Source organism: Arachis ipaensis, chromosome B4 (genome assembly GCF_059453495.1).
Source record: "Arachis ipaensis isolate K30076 ecotype BB chromosome B4, ASM5945349v1, whole genome shotgun sequence".
NCBI lineage: Eukaryota > Viridiplantae > Streptophyta > Magnoliopsida > Fabales > Fabaceae > Arachis > Arachis ipaensis.
The window spans coordinates 877,110-898,787 of record NC_142439.1 but is presented as its reverse complement, the minus strand read 5'-3'; the positions used below and the strand labels follow the sequence as shown (position 1 = coordinate 898,787).

Genomic DNA, 21,678 nt, shown 5'->3' with positions numbered 1-21,678 from the left:
ATGTTCATGTTGATTTGATTGTGAATATTTGTGAATATTTATAGAGAATTCTGTTATTTTCAAGTGCTAAGATGACAGAAAATAACGAAGAAATGTTGGAATAATGAGTAGGGGTGAGCACGGATGGTTTGGTTTGAGTTTATGGTAAAATTAGAATCGAACCGATCAAAATGTAATTGGTTCGGTTTGGTTCGGATTTGCATTTTTTTGTACATGTACCCGAACCAAATTAAACCAATTAAGAACGGATTAGTTCGGTTCGGGTAATTGGGTACCCGATGACTTTAAAATTCATAAAAAAAAAAAAAACAAATTTTTATCTTAAAAATTCAACAAGTACAATAAACATGTAACATCAATAGAAATAATCCAAACATGTTAAACACCAAATACATTAAAAACTAAACTCATTAAAATCAAAACATATTAATAATGAATAATCATTGTCTAATAGAAAAGTCATATATATTTTTTATTTTTTTATTTAATTAATATATGATCGGGTTTGCGGGTTGGTTCAAGTTCTGCACCCCTAAAACTGATATCCGAGCCAATCACTAACAAAAACCATCGGTTTGGTTCGGATTGGACCCGATTACCCGTTGGTTTCAGAACCAATTTAATTGGTTCAGTTCGGTTTCGGACGGGTAATCGGGTACCCACTATCCGTACTCACCCCTAATAATTAGACTTAAAACATATGCAATTTTGACCATTTCTAATTTATTTAAGAAAAGAGATAAAAATTTGCCAAACATCAAATAATATAATATACCTTTTTTCTGCACGTGTCATAGTCTTACAGGATGCTCATCTATAGCCATATTAGCCACCAAAATTTTGATGCCACCACATACGACACCTTAAATTTTGTGTATGATTTCTATATTTAGTGAATATTAAATTTGAAAAAGACCAAAAATATACATGTACGTTACACAATATTGTAGTGTGTTGTGATGTTTCGAAAGGGTCTTTCTTGCCTTGCATGCACGCCTTTAAAATATGGAACATGTTCCTCATTTTCCTCTTGTTTTGCAATAAGCATATAAGCATGACCCTAGGAAGCCAATTGATTGACCAAGAACATTGAACTACAAACAAAATTAACTTTAATAAATAAATAAATTTAAATAGGACACTAATGAAGAGTTCATGATAACAAGTGAATTTATCATTACCAAATCATATGGAAGCCCACCAAATAGTAGCCAACCGAATCCACTAGTAAAGACATCCTGTAAACAAAGTATAGATCATTAAATTCTTAATCATTGTTTCTTAAAGATGCATGCACGATGTTATAAAATGAAGACATGTCATTGACCAACCTTTAAGTTACTACAAATTGCTTGTGTAAGGGCTGAGTTGATTGTTGTATTTAACACAACAATGTAGTTCATAAAGAAAGTAAAAGCACATGACAGAAAGATCAAAGCCTGTATAATGATTCCAATAAATCAAGTCAAAAAATGTCTCAAAATATTGAATTATCAGTTTGCCTGTAATTTAAAAACATATAAATCACATACTACTAAATCACAACATTGAGGTTATAAAGAACTTTGGTGCTATATGAAAGTATTGATAAAATTATTTAAACTTTAATGCAATCAAAGTAGGACAACCAAGCTCTAAAGCCATATATATATATATACACTCTCTCTCTCTAAGCTCTAATTGGGTATATACTAAGCTTTAAGACATTTCACATATTTGCTGAAAAACTCATATTTACTGATTTATTTAAAATTTAAATTTTGTACTATTTTAAGTATTATGTTATGTTATTATGTAGGTAAGTACTATTTCGCAGTCAAGAACTACGCAATGGAGGAAGAGCGCTATAGCATAGTTCTTGCCATAGCAATAACAGCGAAGTGGGTATCCCACAATAGCGCAAACACTGTTTACGAAATTGCTGGGACCACTATAAAACAATGCAGGCATTTTTAGAGATTTGAGCAATTGCTTTTTACTTCGCCATCCAAACCTTTTACACTTTTACCATTTGCTTAGTTTGGGCATTTCAGAGAATAGAGAGAAAGAAGGAAAGGAGAAGAAGACCTACTCCACTTTTACCATTTGCTTAGTTTGGGCATTTCTAGAGATTTGAGCAATTGCTTTTTACTTTGCCATCCAAACCTTTCTGTATGACAGTTCAAATTTATATCTCTACTCCACTGTCCCTTATAGTACTCTAATCGGAATCAAAGGATTACCTAAATTGATTACTATATCAATTAATTTTAGATATCTTACAACAATAACATGATAATCATGTAACCATTTTTTCACAAACAGATGCAAATTTTTAAAAAAATTTACCTTCTATCATGGAAAAGATCACTCTGCATATCAGGTTACTGACGAGATTTGAATAATCTTGGAACATTGTTGGCGCCAAGCACGTGTGCATAGCCCCGTATTTATGAACCTCCTAACAACCAAGATTCTGTCGATATGCAACCCAAATGCTCCACTGACAATCTACAGCATAATATCTGCACCAACAATGATATTTCAGATAATCATATTCAACAACCTAATACTCTATACTCCGACGAATGCTGTAGTTCTTAATGGTAAGGTGAACGAACTCTTTGCTGTAGAATCTATGGCCAACCCTTTGCTCCATGCTCCCATTTGTGTTATAGTCGTCAGCGCCCCTCGGACCACATAGTATTCAGGTCTAATGACAAATAATGGCTTAGAGCTTTGGCTCGGCTAGAAAGTGGTAACGGTGGTGGAAATATATGTTGTAAGGAGGTAAAAGACAATAGTTGAGTTTCTAAGACAAATTCTGTATTGTCATCGCTGTCACTATCAAAACCAGATTGGACCTACCTTCGTCTGCCTCAGACTCTTCGAAAAACAAATTAGTTATAGGTTCAACCATTTGTAGAGAAGACCGAATTCTTATGGGGGGATTCGGTTCTTCCCACCTAATTAGATCTTGCTGCACAACCTATTGAGACTACACGTGAAGTAGAATAACTACTGCCAACATCCACCAACTCAATGCAAAGTTCCATCACTTGTTTAGTCACAATCTTTCTATGGCAATCGGACATAGCTCGCACCTGATCATCATCCTTTAGTCACAATACCTACACCGGATATTTCTCATGGTGTCCAGTGAAATGAGCCGATATCCAATTTTTTTAACATGCTTAATTCCAAGCATTTTGATATTGACCGGAATCAAATTTTTAAGCTCTGTCAAAGAATGCAGCCGCCAAGTGTATATAACAACAGAATCACTACATTCAAAATGTGTACCATCATCCTTCATAATATTATTGCATTCGGATAAACAACAAACTATTATACGCCTGTTAGCCATTTTGGAGAATGTTTGTGAGAAAGAAGAGAGAATAGATGAAAAATGAAAGTTATTGGTAGGATGTGATATATATAGCAATTTTTCGCGACAAAGCTACATACAATCTCACACGCAGTAGGTGCACTATACCATTATCTCATTATTTTGCTGCCAGTGAATGCACAATAATAACGTACACCACTATTGCGCTGACAATATTAATGACTAATTAATGGCCAAAAACAATAAATTCCGATGGCCTTCTAACATTCTTTGTAAACATATTGTTTGTATGTATACATATCTTTCCTATGAAGTTATCTAATATGCAGAACTAGCTATGTTGTAAATCTAGAAGATTTTGAAACAACAGAATATCCTTTTCACTGTAATATTAGGTCTAGTATAAATTCGATTCAACATAAGGACCTACAAGTCTAAACCACTTTAGAAGCAGTTTAATATGTACACTAAATGTCTAATGATCAAATTTGACCTAAATATTAATATTTGGAGCAATAAATACTCATCTATGAAATATGGACATTTCGTTGAGTTATTGTGCCTGTGTGTCGGAATATTTCTAACATGATATTCATCGACATTTGTCCAAAGCGCGTGTCTACTGTATCCAACCGTGTTTTAATAAAAATAAAAAATTCTTTTCCAAACGTACTTGGACATACCGAATAAATACTATCACGTATCAGCATGTCCAATCTTATTCTTAACATGTATTCTTAAAATGAGTTTAGAAATAATATATATTATTATTTATTAAAACAAAAAATATTTTAAATATTTTATATAATTAAAAAAATATTAAAAACAGTTAAAAAATTATTTTATATTATAAAATCAATAAAATATCAAAATATCATTGTAATTTATCTAAAAATACTTTATATTTTATATATATGTCGTGTCCCGTGTTTTATAAGATTTAAAATTTGTGTGTCTACATGTCATAGTGTCGTGTCCCGTATCCATGTCAGTGTCAATGTATCAATGCCAGGTGTAAGTATATAAGTACAAAAACGCAATTAAACAATATGGATGATGGAAGTTCAAATTAGACAATATGAGTGCTTTAACTAACCTGAAATCCAGGGAATAATAAGTAAGGAAATTTCAAGGTTGATTGTAATTCACCTCTGAGTGCAGACCACAGCAGTAAGATTGGTCCACAAAGCACAACTAAAATACACAAAAAAAAAAAGTACAGTGATAGTTTAAGCACAATTTGTAGTATATACATAGACTAGGGCTGGAAGTGAGTCAAGCCAGCTCGAGCCTCGTTAACAGCTCGATAAGCTAAGCTCATGAGCTGGTGAGCCAAGCTTGAGCCTGGAATTGAGCTCATAAATTAAATGAGTCGAGCTTGAGCTTGGATAAGCTCAGCTCATTAGCTCGTGAGCTGGCTCGATTATATATATATATATATAACAATCTTAATTATTTAATATTTATATTTATTTTTTACATATAATTTTAATATAGGACATAAATAAAAAATTTATAATTTATTGATAGATAAACAATATATAAAATTGATCTTTTCAAATATTTTTTAAAATATATAAATTATAATTTATTGATATAGAATTATAGATTATGTATTTATGTTTCTCTTATTTGAGCCAGCTCGTGAGCTCGAGCCAGCTCGTGAGTTTTTTGTGAGCCGAGCCGTGAGCCAAGCTCAATTTTCGTGAGCCGAGCTTGAACTTGGTCTAGCTCGGCTCAGCTCGACTCACTTCCAGCCCTATACATAGATAGAATAAATGAATATACCTAAAGAGAAAATAATAAATCTTGATGTTTTACACTTACCATTACACCACATAAGACCAAAAACATTAAGTCCAGTGGATTTGCCTATTAAAATAATCATAAAACAAGTCAAATATTCTCACAAGGCTGAAAAACAAGATGATTTAGGATTCTTACCAACACGAGATACAGAAGTAAGGTATACTGCTTTACACATGTTTTCAATGAAAACAATTGAATAGCCATAGGAATCAAATGCAAGGTCTCGAGCTCCAGCAATAAACGCACCAAATATAATCACTCCAACACTAAAAACATGAAATACATCAGTTTGGCAAAGTAGGAATATATATTTATATATATACTAAATTAAAACAATGTCGAATGAATACTAAAACTAAATTAAACTGCTCAGATATGTGGTATGACTTTGACTATGCAAATTGAAATGGTTTTAGTTAAAGTAGCTAGGAATTAAAATGCACAAAGATCTTCAGTTGGATTATGCAGATGTCTATAGACATGATGGATTACTGACATGATGCACAAAGATCTCCAATTAATTGTATTCTTAGAGTTAACATCGTTAACAAAGATTTAATCACGTTTTAATCTATTCTAATATATTTTAGCCATTTTAATTAGGGGTAGCAATAGATAGGGTACGATGAGAGTAGATTTTTTTTTTAATTGTTTGGTAAAGTGTGATTTTTTACTATTGAATATCTTTTCTCACATGTTTTCTTTTGATTTCACTTGAAAAGTGTAAAGTGAGAGATCACACTTTACCAAACAATTGAGGAAAAAAAATTAAGAGAATCTATTCTAAGATAATCCTACTTGCAAGTTAAATTTGTTACTAAAACTCAACCTTATTCTACTTACAGATTGAGAACAAGTCAACCCTACTACGATTAACCTGCGGGTATCCGACCCTACCCTTGAATTTTCATAAATATATAATATTATTATATATATAACCTAATGAACGTGCAAATAAAATGTTCAACTCTACATAAAAAAATTTATTTAAATTAATAGCACAAACACAAATAAAATGTTGTGATATAATATTATATTTATATATCCTTAAAATAGAATTGATTTTTATATAAATAAAAGTGTCAAATTATTAATTGTTGATCTTTATTCAACAGTAGAGACTTTTTGCACTAAGTGAAAGGGCCTTAGTTTAACACTCATTTATAATATATTTTTATAATATATACATATATAGGATGTGAATTGATCGGCTAGGATTAACACTCAACCCGTATTTTATTCGATTTGCGCTCGAATTTGCTCTGCTAGCGAATCAAGTTGACAACCCTATTTAACCGAATAGAATAAAATTAAATACTCGTAAATAGAATCCATGCTATCATCCCTAATTTCAGTTGTAGTGTCGCAGAAGAAAGAACATAAAAAAAATGGAATAAGTTGTTCTTTGCATAAATGATCACATCTTCAAAGTAAAAAATATTTTATTAAACGACACCCTAAACAATAGCAAAAGAGAATTATCCAACATACTATTTAGTGAAAAAACACAAGAGGATTTCCTTACCTTATAATAACAATATTTGAATGTCTCTTTCCACCTATAAAATACTCCATCATCATTGTGAAGGCAATAGTAGTTCGCCTCAGGGTAGTATACATAGGAACATTTATCCCACGGACAGCTTCCATCGTCACAACCTTTCACCAATTTGTCCAATTAGTAAAAACATATTTTTTATTATCTATAAAAAAAAATTTTTAATTATAAAATTCTAAGCTAAAATTTGATTCAATGATAAAAAGCTACCAAATAAGCAAATGTATGAATACTTACAACATATAGCAAATAAGGTAATGCAAGAGGAAGTGTTTGAGCTAATGTCCTAGATGGCACAAACATCACTGGATTGTAAGAACTGCTCTTAGATTCCGCAGTTGTGAAAGAAATTATCATCAACGATTTCAAAACATAGAGAATGACAAATGCACACGCCATCTGAAACCAACATGGTGAGATACAAATTATTAGGTGGAAAAAATTATTGAGAGAAAAAAAATTGATTAAGAAGAAATGTATAAAGTTTGTTCCATGTCAAATTTAGTCCTTTATTGTGAAAATTTGATATCTTTGCACTAAAATATACTATAAGTAGGCTACTAATATTAAGTGAAATAAACCATAATAGAATTATTAATTTAGTTTAAAAAGATAAAAAATTAAATTTGTTATTAGTCAAAAAATTTTTACTATATATCAAATATTGTGTTCATTAGTTTCACTTTATTGTGAAAATTAGCTAGATTATAATACTAATAGTATATCATAGGGTTATTATTATTAATGTATTAACTAAATTTTAATGTTTATTATTTATATATTTAAAAATTATTTATTTGGTTTCATAATACATGATATTTTTAAATTTGAATAATTTATTAATTAGTTTGTATTTATTTATTAAAAAAGAATTTGAATAATTTATTAATTAGTTTGTATTTATTTATTAAATAAAGAATATTAACACAATGAATAAAAAATAATTAAAAAATATTGCTTAAAGAATAATAAAGACAAATAAACTCCTAACCAATTTAAATTTAGAGACAACTAGGTCCCTGTCCATTTTTGCACCTGACACGTCAGCAATTTTCGTCGAATTTTCGCCGTGAAACTGACAGAAGGACCGGGTTGGCAGACGGAATACAGGGTCAGGGATCGTAATGGAAGGGGTTTTTGGTTAAGAATCGTCTTGTCATTTTGAGAAATGGACAGGAACCGGGTTGGTACTTTACTCTATGAAACAATGCAATAATATAGGAAAAGGATAATATTCATAGATATAATAACCCATAGTGAATTATAAAAAGCACCTGAGAAAGTGACATTACAGTTGTGAATGGGAACCTATATGAAGACAGGGCTGCTTTATTAAACATGATCAATAGAACTGCATAAAATAAACAAAATCAATAAAGAAAAATAATATTTGCATTATTTTCTTATATTTTTTTATGATATAAAAGAATTTTTTTTAAGTTGTTTTATTAATCACTTTTAATACTAAATTAAAAGGTATAAAAAAAATATACACAAAAGTGTACAAGAGAATATACAAAAAATAATACAAATAATAAGATTCTTCGTCAATAAAATATGAGTCAATTGCTAACTATTTTTATTTTTTTGAATTTTTCAGTGCTTAATTTGTTAAAGTATGAGTCCCTTGTGTCTTTTAATGAGTTTTGAGTCCAATCATATATAATGATCTTCACTCTTATAAAGTGTTGAGACATGAATCAAGTAAGGGGAAAAAAAAAACGAAATGAGTAAAATAGAAATAAGATGGTCTTCTCAAAAGGCATTTCTAACTAATTGTGTTAGTCACAAAAAAAAAAAAAAAAAAAAAAAACTAATTGTGTGTTGGAGGATTTTGGTTAATTATTGAAAAATTAAAGTATTGGAGTTATAGAAGTAGCATGCTTACACATAAGTTGTGAATGCATTTTTGTATTCGAAAATGTTTGATAAAAAAATAGTTAAATACAATGAGAACTTGTTTTATCTAACATTCATTAATTATTGTTAGAATTAATAAATATTAAATAAGACAAGTTTAAATTATTTTTTTTCTAGTATTACTGTTTTGTATTATTTATCTTTTCTATATATTTATTGTCTGAAACTTTGTTCCATACTCTATTTTCTGTTTGGGATTTGAACATTAATTATTGAAAAGGATAGTTAGCTTATTAATTATTACTAAATTTTTGAAATCTCAATTCAAGATAAAATAAAGAAAGATGTAACTACTTTTTTTTATTAATTCGTAATAAAGCAGAAAGAATAATTTAATTTGTAGGATGTTCCTTTCTTAACGTATATACTTTAAAAGATTAGATATTAATGTGGTGGAAATTCAGGTGCAGTCGACTTCATATGAAGTTGATACATGAGAGCCGTTAGATGAAAATTCAGTCAAATCAGTCAAATCATTTAACGGATCTGAGTATCAACTTCACATGAAGTCGATTTCACTTGAGTTTTCACCTATCAATGTACGTAAATATAGAACTATATGCTATAAATGAAAGAAATAGAACCTGAAGAGACCATATAAGATAGTGCAACATAGGCTCCTTTTCTTGTCATAGATGAACTTTTATATGGTATTTCATCAGAAAGTGGCAGCTTAGTGTGCTCCATAGAATCCCTTCAAGTGAATTGTTTTTCTCTTTTTGATTTTTTTCCCCTGAAACTTTAAAGGTCAGAGAAGTGATTACTTTGTAACAAGTCATAGTAATTATGATTATTGGGTTGATGGGATTGCATAGGTTTACTTAAGTTGGGGCTAATTAATGTTAATGGATGACAATATTAGTTCATAAATATTTTATTGTCTTAAATTTGGTTACAAAACACCTAACATCAGCCACTAATTATTTGTAATAGAGGATATAATAACATAAAGTAGTTATTACCTTTACAAATTTGTTAAGAGTCTTGGTTTTCTTGTTTTCTCTCTACTGTGATAACATTAGTGCAGTTTGTTACAGTCTTGTCTTTTTCTTTTTGTTTTCTTGCATTGCAAGCTAATCATGTAAACTCTTTATATTGCTGCTATATATATCTGCAACAATCTCCCTCTCTTGTACACTTAACAATTCACTCTCAAGCCATATGCTATGTTCATTTTTGTCAATTCTCACTTCCTATTATAGCTTTCTCTAGTTGTTGTTTCTTTTCTTTAGTCACAAACTCTATCATTTTGGTTCTGTTATTTGATCAATTGGAATCAGTTAGATAATACACCTATTAATGGTACTTTCGAGTAATGCTACGGTGAAGACTAAACACTATAAGAAAAATGCTAACTACCTTTAGATTTTTTTGTTGGATTTTGCGTCGGAAATTAGCGGCAGTTTTACCGTCAAATTTACCAGTAGCAAAGGCGACAAAGTCGTTAGGTCAAAGCATTATCGGTGAATTTTTATTTCTGACGGCAAATTTGCTGGTTATAATTGGAGGAAAAAATAAAATAATAGGCACGAAAGCAAGAGGCAAATTTACTGACGGATTCTCATTTAGTGGAATGGTGCATTTTGGTGAACTTAAAAACATTACCGTCAGATTAATCCGCTGGTAAATCCGATAGTAAGGGTGCCCTAAATTCAAAATGCATGGTCCTCCTTTCTCAATTTCAAAAAAGCTATTCTCTCTCCACTACTCTCCTCTCTCTTCTCTCTCCCCTACAACTACCTCTGGCAGTCCCTCCGGCCACCCTCTGCCAGTGCCAGCTACCTCCATTCTCCTTCAAATTTTGCGTGGACTCGCCTTGATTCTATTTCATCGCCTGAAACGAAGCTGCTCTCTGTCTTTGGCGTTGGTGTCACTGTCGCCACTGGTCCCTCTGTCGTCGCTGGAACTGCGTCTCTTTTTCCTCCTCTAGGTAGGTTGCCCTAATCCCTCTTCCTATTTTATCCCCATTTTTATTTATTTAAATAGAAAAATCTAACCCCTTTTTGAACCACTACCGCACTGTCATCGCTATTACCACGCCGGAAAGGTATGCATACTCTTATTTTGGCATTGAGATTTGAATAATGGGTTATATTTGATTGGGTTATATTTAATTTGATAATGGATTGATTCAACTCAAATATTAGATAATAAAAAATATTTTAGATGCATTGAGGAAAATTAATAAATTTTTTTATGGAGGTCTCTGAATTAAGGAAAAACTTAGCTGAATTTTCATTAAAATTATTTAAAAATATGTTTGGTTTGCGAAAAAATGAAAATTACATTTAGTGGAAGATTCTAATTATAGTAAAAATTTTATCGAAATTTTTAAAAAATTAATCAGGAAGTTAGAAGTTATTTCGGAAGAGGATGATGGACTAGAGAAAAAAGATGATGAGTTCGACTAAGGGTAACCTAAATATATTTTAACTAGCTTGTTATACGTTTATACTTTAATTAGATTGTTATATAATTACAATGCAGGCTAGCTTTAATTCTATTTAATGTGTTTATTTATTAAACTTTAATTAGATTGTTATATAATTACATTGCTCGCTAGCCATATGACTGTTTTTATTCTTATTTCAGGTAGATATAACAACAAATAGAAGTGTTGTGAGTCAATCTTATAGTCGAGGTAGAGAGAGGGTGAATAGTAGCACCCATGGAACTTCTCAGTTATTGCCTCTATCTTAGTTATTCCTAAAACATCATATGCACTGGGTGCATAGAATCAGCCCTTCATCATGGTTTCTAATCCTAATCACGTGGATCCTACTTGAGTTATTATTATCAATTTTTTATATTGGGTAATTGTAGTTTTTATTATTCTTGTAATTTATTATAATGCATTATGTTTCTATTTTCTAAGTGTTTAATGAAATACCTCACTTAACTATAGAATATATTTTACTGGTAAATACCTTGTATTGTAAAAAATATATAAATATGTGTAATCTAAATATGAATCACCCTAATATTTTACTATATTTTTAAAAATCAAATTTTCTATTTTAAATTATCCCAAAACAAATGGGGTTAAATTAGATTGATCTGACAATTAATTAATTAGTATCTATAATTTTACAAATTTTTATATGATAAATTAATAAAATATGACGTTTAAAGGATAAATTTAATAAATATTATGTATAATTATATCAAAATAAACCATTTTAAATGTAAAATATTAATTAAAATATGAAAAATATAATATTTTAATATTTATTATTAATTTCATAAATATGTATTTTAGTTAGAGTAAAGTGTCAATTACATCCTAAAAATTTTGACTTCAAGCTAATTAGCTCTTTAAAAAATAATTAGATTTTCCACGATAATAAATGGTGGACATGTAATTTATTGAAAAAAAAAGGTGGACATATATGTCCTTTCGTCAATAGATAGTGTGAAACGAAATGGAGTTGTTCATATATTTCGTTATCTACAGTGATGTGTTTCGTTATTGCTATATGAACATGAAAACAATATAATTTTGGATAATAAAACATTCATTATTTTTTGAGTTTTTATATATTCTTTATCAACTGCTCTTTATTTATTATGAATCCTACTAAAACATGTAAAATTTCACTCTAAAAATGGTTATTTATATGATAATCTTTCATAAATAGACACATTACAATAGTTAGCGTCTTAGTGGTACATATAAGCATTATCTTTAAGTTTTACGTAATGAATTAATAGAATAACATAACATAACGTATTTATCGTTTATTATCTTAGAGGATTATGTTACTATTTTTTTTTAAATACTAATTAGTCCGAAATCAAAATCTATGGACATAATTCTCACTTTACTATTTTAGTTAGTTATTTAACACCGTAAACTACCGTTTCGTAAAGTACGGGTGATAAGACTATGATGGGGCATACGTTAAGATTTCATGATATCATGTTTTAGCATTTGATAAATTTAAAACAGGAAAAGAAATTTACATGAAGCAAAATATTAAAAGAAAAGTATAGGAAAAATTAAATTTTCTGTGTTTTTCTTTCGTTTTAAATAATGACTTTTTTTTTATTTACTCTAGAGAGGTAAGTTATAAAATGCATAAACAGAGGGAAGCAGTCACGGCGGACCAGCAGACCGCCGCTAGCTTGTGCGGCGGTTGGCGAGCTCGGGATGAGCTGCCGCTGTTCGATAATGGACGAGGTTAATTGATTGTATCTTCATATGGTAGATTCATTCTGGGTTCAAGCTTTTGGGTTTGGTTTTCATTTTCTCTCTTAAGTCTAATTCAAGGTTACTTTTTATTTACATGAATAATGAATAAGACCAAAAAAATTATAGTTCAGAATAAGAAAGAAAATTACCTGTCAAAGCTTCAAAACTAGCTAAGAGCTCTGAACTCTCCTTACTTGCGATGATGATATGATGGCTTTTTAATTTTTCTTTTTATTTTGTGATGTTGGTTACTTTCATTATATTATGAAATGCTTGATACCTATTTATACTAGCTTATAGAATTAATAATGCAATACTTGATTATAAAATAATTTAAGTGATGAAGTTTGATACAGGGTAGGGGATTAATTAGTCGAATATATAAATTTATTCAATAGTAAAAACTCAAGTACAGTCGACTTCACGTGCAGTTGATAGCTGAGAGTCATTGGATGAAAATTTAGTCAAATCAGTCAAATCATCTAATGACTCTCAGTTATCAACTTCACATGAAGTCGACTGCACCTGAGTTGAGTGGAAACTCAAGTGCAGTCGACTTCACGTGAAGTTGATCAACTCAGGTGCAATCGACTTCATGTGAAGTTGATAACTGAGAGTCGTTAGATGAAAATTTAGTCAAATCAGTCAAATCATCTAACGACTCTCAGTTATCAACTTTACGTGAAGTCGATCAACTCAGGTGCAATCGACTTCATGTGAAGTTGATAACTGAGAGTCGTTAGATGAAAATTTAGTCAAATCAGTCAAATCATCTAACGACTCTCAGTTATCAACTTTACGTGAAGTCGACTGCACCTGAGTTGAGTGGAAACTCAAGTGCAGTCGACTTCACGTGAAGTTGATCAACTCAGGTGCAATCGACTTCATGTGAAGTTGATAACTGAGAGTCGTTAGATGATTTGACTGATTTGACTAAATTTTCATCTAACGACTCTTAGTTATCAACTTCACGTGAAGTCGACTGCACCTGAGTTGAGTGAAAACTCAAGTACAGTCGGCTTCACGTGAAGTTGATAAACTCAGGTGCAATCGACTTCATGTGAAGTTGATAACTGAGAGTCACTAGATGAAAATTTAGTCAAATCAGTCAAATCATCTAACGACTTTTAGTTATCAACTTCACGTGAAGTCGATTGCAACTGAGTTTCCACCTTATTGAATTGGCTTAATTTGTGAGTTGGCGAGACCGATTTGAATTTGATAGGCACTAAGCTAATAAAATATTAAATGGCTGCACTATTGTTGATGATGAGAAGAATGCCCGAAAGAAACAAAACGAAGAAAAGCACTAGTTGGTCACATCAGCATCAAGAAGAGAAGGAAGAAGCTATAATAGTGGGTTTTATTTTCATATTATTGTATTTCACATCTAATAGTATATTCCACATACATATGCATGGTGGCAACAAATATATAATAATGGAGCAACTTTCAAAAGAAAAGATATCTAAATGAATCGTGAGGAATAAAGTAACATAACAAAATAATTAATGTGGGTAAAATAATGTATAAATAAAGAACTTTCTGTTTGATTGTGATAATATAATAATTAGCTGCTATCCACTGAAAGTGATCAATAATGAAATAAGGGAAAGCTAATCTGTAAGCAGTAGCACAGAGGAGTCCTTTAACGATTAACACTATGAAAGTAGAAACAACCTTTTATTCTTTGGAGGGTGAAGTGGAAGACGTGGCTTATGGAACCCATTATGAAATCCCCGTACACTAAATGAATCAACTTTAGTCAAAATTATAATAATAACATATGTCTATATATGTAGATATATAATCATAAAAGTGACTAACTTAGGGTTATGTGTCGTTTTTTCTATGAGCTATATATTATATATAAGTGGGTAGTGGACGTATAAGTATTAATGTTGGATTACAAGTTTTATTATTAGTTAATGAAGTAAATCAATTCTGTTGGGTAGGCAACAAAAAATGTAATCAATGTAAGTAACAGATTATATTATAGGTTCATTAAACCTGAAAAAAATATATTATCCATCTTTACTCTTAATTACACTTTTCTCCTTTCTCATTACCTTATTTTCACCACAGTTACTCCACTCCTCCCTCTCCTATTATGCTGTCAATATCGCCGGCAATGCTGGACCTTACCGCCGCAATAAAAAAATATCTATGTACAATAAAAAAAAACATCCATCGAACTTAAAAAAATATTCATGTACAATAAAAACGAAATATCCATATACAATAAAAAGAAACATACGTGGCCAATGAGTAATAGCTCAAATGGCATAAACTCTCCATACTCAATTAAGAGGTTGCGGGTTTGAGTCTTCTATCTTTTCAAATTTTTTACCAATGAGTAATAGCTCAAATGGCATAGTCTCCACATACTCAATTAAGAGGTTGCGGGTTCGAGTCTCCTATCTTTGGTAAAAAAAAAAAAAGAAACATACGTGATGTACAATAAAAAACAACATTTATCGAACTTAAAAGAAACGTCCATGTACAATAAAAATTAAACATCCATGTACAATAAAAAGAAATATCCGTAAGGTTGTGCGACGCGATGCATGGAGAACAAAGTTGGGCTACCTGCAGCGGTGCAATGGAGGCGTGACGAGATTGGGCTGCGGGCGGCGGTTAGGGAGGTGCGACGAAGCATGGATGTGTGCGACGGTTGTGGACACATGAGGGAGCCGGAACGCGTACGGTATTTCGCGAGAGTCCGGCAGGAGATTGTGAGGAGCAGAGGTAGGGTACGATGCGGGTATGGGGGAAGGGTTTGTGGGTTGGTCACGAGGAAGGGGGGAAACGTTATTATGGGGCGGGTATTTTGCTAATCCTTATTCCGTTAATGGCATAATGTGTTGGCAACATACATATTAACTTGTTACATTGGCCGTTAAAATAGGCCAAATTAATCGGATCAGTCCGTTTATCTATTTAAATGGATGGATTTTGTCTCTAAAATTAAGTCCGTCTAAATTTCAGGTTAAATGGGCTGAGTCTGATTAACCTGAAAAAATTGACGGATTAAACGGGTTAGTTCCAGGCTAAACGGGTGGCCTGTTTATTTTTTTTACATTTTTAAAAAAAATAGCACTTGTAGCCAATATTTCTCTCGATCCGACCTGAAAATCTAACCCATCAATTTAAAAAAAAAATACTATTTGTTTATGGTTTTTGACCTAAAAGTGATTTTTTTTTGTCAAAATATTTTTCAAAAAATAAAATAAAATGATAAATGGACCAACCCGTTTAACCCATCAAACTGACTATAAATGGTCTAGATTAAAAAAGTTATAGCTCGCGAATGAAGCAGGCTTAAACGGGCCAAATCTAAATGGGCCGGACTAGCCCGTTTGACAGTTCTACTAGTCAATCTGGCTTGGCAAATGTCAGGTAAAAAGGACCAACAGTTCACTAAAATGGTAAATTTAGTTTTGGCTTAATTTAAACATTTTAAATTGAAAGTTATAAAATGAGTTGAAGAGAAAAGTTGAAGCAAAGAATCGCATTTTTTTATAATTTATAAAATTGAATATACAGAACTCATGAAATAGAAAATTATTTTATTTTTTTTGTCTCGTTTTAAAGTAGCAGAACAAAAAATGATAATATAATAGATATATAGAGAATGAGTGACATCACGATATATTTTGTTTCGACCACGAAGTATAATGTGACTTATGTTCAGTTTTTACTAAAAATTATGATAGAATTTTTACTATAATCAATATTGATTATAAATGCCAATTTCAAAAGACTTACACTCTGTCATTTATCTAAGCTAACTCAAAATTAGTAACTTTTAAGTACTAACCCAACTTAAGCAAGAGAAATTAAGTGCACTCTAATTTCAATATATTTTTGAAAAATAAATATTCAAATAAAAGTATAAAATGATTTGTGTGTGATCAATTTCTTTTACTTTTTGTATGTCTTAGTATAAACTTAATTATAGACAATATAGTTATTGAAACATACTCAAATAATAAGTAATAAAGCTATATCATTAAAGGTTGTGTTTTTGGTTGCGTTTTTTCTTGAATGATTCCTTCATATATAATAGTTTAATCTCTTCTTCAATAAAAGAATCATTTTCTTATTTATTAAAGTAGCGATTGCACGCCAATGAGTAATAACTTAAATGGTATAGTCTCCCCGTACTCAATTAAGAGGTTGCGGGTTCGAGTCTCATATCTTTGATAAAAAAGAAAAAAAAAAATAGCGATTGCACCTTTCAATGTTATAGCTATAGCTATTGGCTTGATTGAGATTCATTTCCTTGTTTACCTTGATAGTAATGTGCAAACAACTTTTCAAACACAACTTAATATGATCTTTAATGATATTATTTCTATTATTGCTGTTTTTTACAATTTAAATTTGCTTGTTTGGTCATCTTTGATTTTTTTTTTTTCTACAATGCTCATTATAACAAATTAGTTAGAATAAAAAATTATCAATTATTTTTGTCATCACAAAAATTAATGTCCACATCTTAATTCAACAATTCCACATCTTAATTCACCAAGCTTGAACAACATAGTATACAATGTAGGAACACTCTACTGTACAGATTAGGGTTGTATAGAAAAAGAATTAAATTCTTTTTATAATTATTTTTTATTATTTTATTAATATTCAAAATATGAATTCCAATATTTTTAATCTCTCTTTCATCACATAAAAGAAAAAATCTGTAAATTTACATCTTTACCTTATAATTCACCTACAATGTATACACAATGCAAGAGTTGAGTTTTAGACCATCCTTTTAAGCATATTCAATGGTGGATAGAAAGTGTATTCATACTTTCTTCTAGGTAGTGCAATATAATATTTTTTTTAGTTTACCTAAACTTCAAAAAAATGTGGTTAAAAATAATTTTAACCGTATTATAAAAGTTTAGCTAAACTAAAAAAAAAAGGTTATAGTCCAAGGGTACACCATTGAATTTCCTAGCCCATGGTATTGCAAGCACAACCCCTTCTCATTGTAGGATTTGGCATTGGATTTGTCCCTTCATTAGTCCATTTTATATAATCCATAGATTTAATTTCGAGATATTGTATAATCAAGGATTGACTTCAAGGACGTACAATATCAGGACTTGATGAGCAGCAAACGAAATAGTTATTCACACCACTTTTTCTCCTCTGCAAATTCTGGGAAAAAAAAAGAAAAATAAAAAAAATGAAAGAATTAATTAGAAAAAGAATTCTAATATTTTTATGAGAAACAAATCTTATTAACTTTCATTGAAATATAATAGGTAACGAAGGAAAAGATCGTTGAGTAGCTTTCATTTAAAAAAAATTATAAATAATTTATTGAGTAAAATATTATTTTTGTTCTTAATATTTGGACAAATTTTAAAATTGTACCTAATTTTTTAAACGTCTTATTTAAATTTATAATATTTTAAAATTATTACAATATTATTTTATCGTCAATTTTTTTAATAATTCTATAATCAAGATGCATTGGTGGGATGTTACAATCCACTGTGAAAGACTAATTTCATATTACTGTTAATAAAAAAATAAAAAATTAAATAAATAAAAGAAAAATTATACTAGCATATGACAGAACGAAATGTAATTAGAATTTTGTATTACTAGTATTATTTTTCTTTCATTTATTTATTTATTTTTTTACTAATGGTATAATATGAGATTAGTTTATCATATATAGTATAGATTATAATATCCACGTATGTATCTCTATTACATAACTGTTAACAAAGTTAATGGTAACATAATATTGTAACCATTTTAAAATGTTAAAAATTTAAATATGACGTTTAAAATGTTAGGTGCAATTTTAATATTTAAATTAAATGTTGGGGACAAAAATGATAATTTATTTATAATTTATTATTGCAATAATTTAATGTAAAATATTAAAAAAAATTTGTTACTCTATAACTTTAAAAAAAAAAAAACAATTCCCAAAACTAATATTTGAACTCTAAATATTATTGTATAGTTTGTTAGAATTTTTTTATATATTTAATAATTTACTAAATTAGCCAAAAAACCATAATTCAAATGGCATGGCATATATCTTTCTCCTACTTAGAAATCTCGAATTTGAGTTTTACTTGATGTAACTTGATCAAAAAAAATATATTAAACTAAATATTCAAGTTTCTTTTCTTAATATGTGATATTATTTAAATTTTTATTATCATAAATGCTATATTATAAAGGTGGTCAAACATTATTTTAAATCCCAAAATTTGGACTAAATCTTAATCTCGTTTCTAATTTTTGAAATGTCATATTTTGTCACAAACTTTTTATTTTGTTTTACTTGTCTTTTATTGTTATTTTTCTCTTTCTGTTATTTTTTTATTACTTTCACTACCAAATTACTAGAAGCACCACTATAACTAGGCGTGTTGCCCCAATAATGTAGAAGATGAGAGTGGAGAAAATGATCAGAATATTTTTGGAAGAAAGAATTTTGATTTTGATCAAACTTTTAAAATTAGACGAAATAAGACACTTCCAACAAAAATAGAACATTTCAATTTTTAGGAACGAAATTAAAATTGAACCAAAATACTATGGACTAAAACAACATTTTACCTTATTTAAAATTTTAATATGTTCAAGTTTTATTTATATACTATTTTATTAGTTTCTCTAACATTACACTACTCAAATTATACACTTATTTGCTAAATTAAATGGTATAATTAATACCGATGCCTTGAACAAGTGATGCTAAATATGTATTGAACAACTAATGCAAATATGAAATTATATTTTAATATTAGGACAAGCATATATAAATTAAAGAGGTATACGTAATAGAAAGATTAAAATTAAGCTTGAATCAATTTATTTTTTCGTTTGGTTGCATATTATATGAATTTAGAAAATTATAAACTCCTATGTCCAAATCCAATATAAATAGATACGTGTTGTAACATATCTTGCCAAAAAAAAAAATCACAAACATCATTTAGCCATCCAGCAAGGAGTGCATCGCTTCTAAATTAATGAATGATTATAAGTTATATTTGCATATAATGATTCTAAAGAAAAAAATTTCTGCAATATATATACTTTAAGCCATACACTTTAAATCCTTGAAAAAAAATTGTATACAAAGAAAAAAAAAAGAAGTTTTACAATATATATTGCATTATAACTCCAGCAAACATTAAAGAATTTTATAAAGTTTAAAGACATAAAGAAATCTTAGGCTTCTCTTGCATGTTTATTGAATATATACTATTTTTTTCTTTTCTGCAAGTTTATATACTAGTTATTCTATAAGCATTTCATGATAACTAAAAATTTTTAAGAGTAAAATTATAAAAAAATAATTTATTTAAAATAAAAGTAATATGATTAAGTATAATTTACTTAGATGTGATTAAAAAATAATTGAATACTATGTATAGTAAAAAATTGAAATTATTGAAGGATAAAATTAAAATTTATTTATATGTATCATTTTTGCTCCAATGTTTTCGTCCTATTTAAGTCTCTAACGTTTCAAAATCGTCTCAATTTTGTCCCTCCGTCAAGGATCCCTAACGGTAGGACAACATTGAGTCAGTTTTGAAACGTTAGGGACTTAAATAAGATGATTGAAACGTTAGGGACAACTTTGAAACTTACCCCAAACTTTGGAGACAAAAACGATACTTTACTCTTTTTTTTTTTATTTGAACAATATTACATGACCAGCAAATATTATCATTTTTAGCCGGTATTTAGTTAATAATAATTTACACAAATATTTACAAACGTTTTACCCAATAAACATATAATTTGTACATAAATTTACTAGAATTTTACACACATAAATTAATACAAGTTGTATTCGTATTTTTAGAGTTTGTATATATAAATTAATAAAATTTATTTGTTAAAGATAATTTAGCATTTGTGCTGACAAAATAATAATAAAAAAATACTAAAAATTGAGTTTCTGTTTTTACTTTTAGTTTTTGGGTGCATGTATCCCACGTGCAATGATTAACCCATAGGTTCATTAGAAAATCAAAGACTTTACCTAACAATGATCCATGTGTGTTTTGATTAGGGGGTATGGACCAAAGGTAGGTGAAGCACTGAAACAAAATTAAAGAGGATTATTGTGAGAGTACTTACAGTAGGAGGAGGAGGAAGAGGAGGATCTTCACTAGCAAGAAGAGCACGTGCACGATAGGGATGGAAGTGATGATTTGTTTCATTCCCAAGGCTTAAACGCCTCACTTCACTCAAATCTGTCTTTTGATTCTTCTTCTTTTCACGAACTTGACCAAACACCATTGAATAATCTGTAGGCGCTCCTACTGCCTTCTTCTCCCATGCTCCAAACTTCGGCACCGTTGCCTTTACTGCTTTCTTCTGCAACATAATTAAAAAAATCAATACATAGTTTTTTCATACTCAATTAAGAGGTTGCGGGTTCAAGTCTCTATCTAAAAAAAAAAAAAAACTCTGTTTTATGATGCCCTGAACGTGTATTGGTTAACACCCCCAATCATCAACCAACACACATTAACTAATACACGTTCTAGGGTTTCAAATTAGGCATATTCTACAACGATAAATTAAATCATCAACCAACACACACATAATCAATCTGATCCAAGATAGCAAGAAAATTAATAGGCTAGAAGCATTTATTGGATCGGATTTTATCCAATTTCTGTTATGCTATGCAGATTTAGGAACTTACCTCTCGTCTCTCCATGGCTAGATCATCAAAAGTTAAGGTTCAAATATGGAATGGAAAGCTTCAATTAAGATTCTTCCAATAGAAGAGGATGAATGATGGAAAACTAGGAAGACAACTGAAAATTTATGTTTTGTGATTAGTGTTCAAGATGTCCTAGCCTC

At 29.7% G+C, this 21,678-nt stretch overlaps 2 protein-coding genes across 9 annotated transcripts; both read right to left on the bottom strand.

Annotated features, from left to right (window-relative positions):
* Window positions 1-680: 680 nt before the first annotated feature.
* LOC107638354 (UDP-N-acetylglucosamine transporter UGNT1) lies at window positions 681-13,073 on the bottom strand. 8 transcript variants are annotated; one of them, XR_015880856.1, is made up of 12 exons: window positions 12,957-13,073; window positions 9,200-9,330; window positions 7,970-8,046; window positions 6,933-7,094; window positions 6,663-6,796; window positions 5,273-5,403; window positions 5,156-5,200; window positions 4,425-4,522; window positions 1,332-1,439; window positions 1,182-1,238; window positions 934-1,094; window positions 681-883 (listed from the first exon to the last, which is right to left on the bottom strand). XR_015880856.1 is itself a non-coding variant. In XM_016341589.3 (11 exons), exons 2-11 carry the CDS (start codon window positions 9,300-9,302, stop codon window positions 1,020-1,022), a joined length of 990 nt encoding a protein of 329 aa, XP_016197075.1. In that variant the 5' UTR covers window positions 9,303-9,354; window positions 12,957-13,063; the 3' UTR covers window positions 681-1,019. The 8 variants fall into 8 exon arrangements, 7 of the variants coding, with proteins under 7 accessions (XP_016197075.1, XP_016197076.1, XP_020975975.1 ...); XM_016341589.3 differs by having other exon boundaries at window positions 681-1,094; window positions 9,200-9,354; window positions 12,957-13,063; XM_016341590.3 differs by having other exon boundaries at window positions 681-1,094; window positions 7,988-8,046; window positions 9,200-9,354; window positions 12,957-13,055.
* A 4,597-nt stretch (window positions 13,074-17,670) lies between these two features.
* On the bottom strand, window positions 17,671-21,678 carry LOC107637501 (uncharacterized). The gene is made up of 3 exons (XM_016340910.3): window positions 21,518-21,678; window positions 20,944-21,183; window positions 17,671-17,976 (listed from the first exon to the last, which is right to left on the bottom strand). Exons 1-3 carry the CDS (start codon window positions 21,530-21,532, stop codon window positions 17,899-17,901), a joined length of 333 nt encoding a protein of 110 aa, XP_016196396.1. The 5' UTR covers window positions 21,533-21,678; the 3' UTR covers window positions 17,671-17,898.

Excerpts from the sequence above, each read along its gene's own strand:
- LOC107638354 (XM_016341589.3), bottom strand. The coding sequence starts at position 9,302 with ATGGAGCACACTAAGCTGCCACTTTCTGATGAAATACCATATAAAAGT. Across the intron at positions 5,201-5,272 it reads TACTTCTGTATCTCGTGTTG|GCAAATCCACTGGACTTAAT; the intron begins GTAAGAATCCTA and ends TTATTTTAATAG. Across the intron at positions 4,523-5,155 it reads TGGTCTTATGTGGTGTAATG|TTGTGCTTTGTGGACCAATC; the intron begins GTAAGTGTAAAA and ends TGTGTATTTTAG.
- LOC107637501 (XM_016340910.3), bottom strand. Across the intron at positions 17,977-20,943 it reads CTCTTCCTCCTCCTCCTACT|AATTTGCAGAGGAGAAAAAG; the intron begins GTAAGTACTCTC and ends TTTTTTTCCCAG.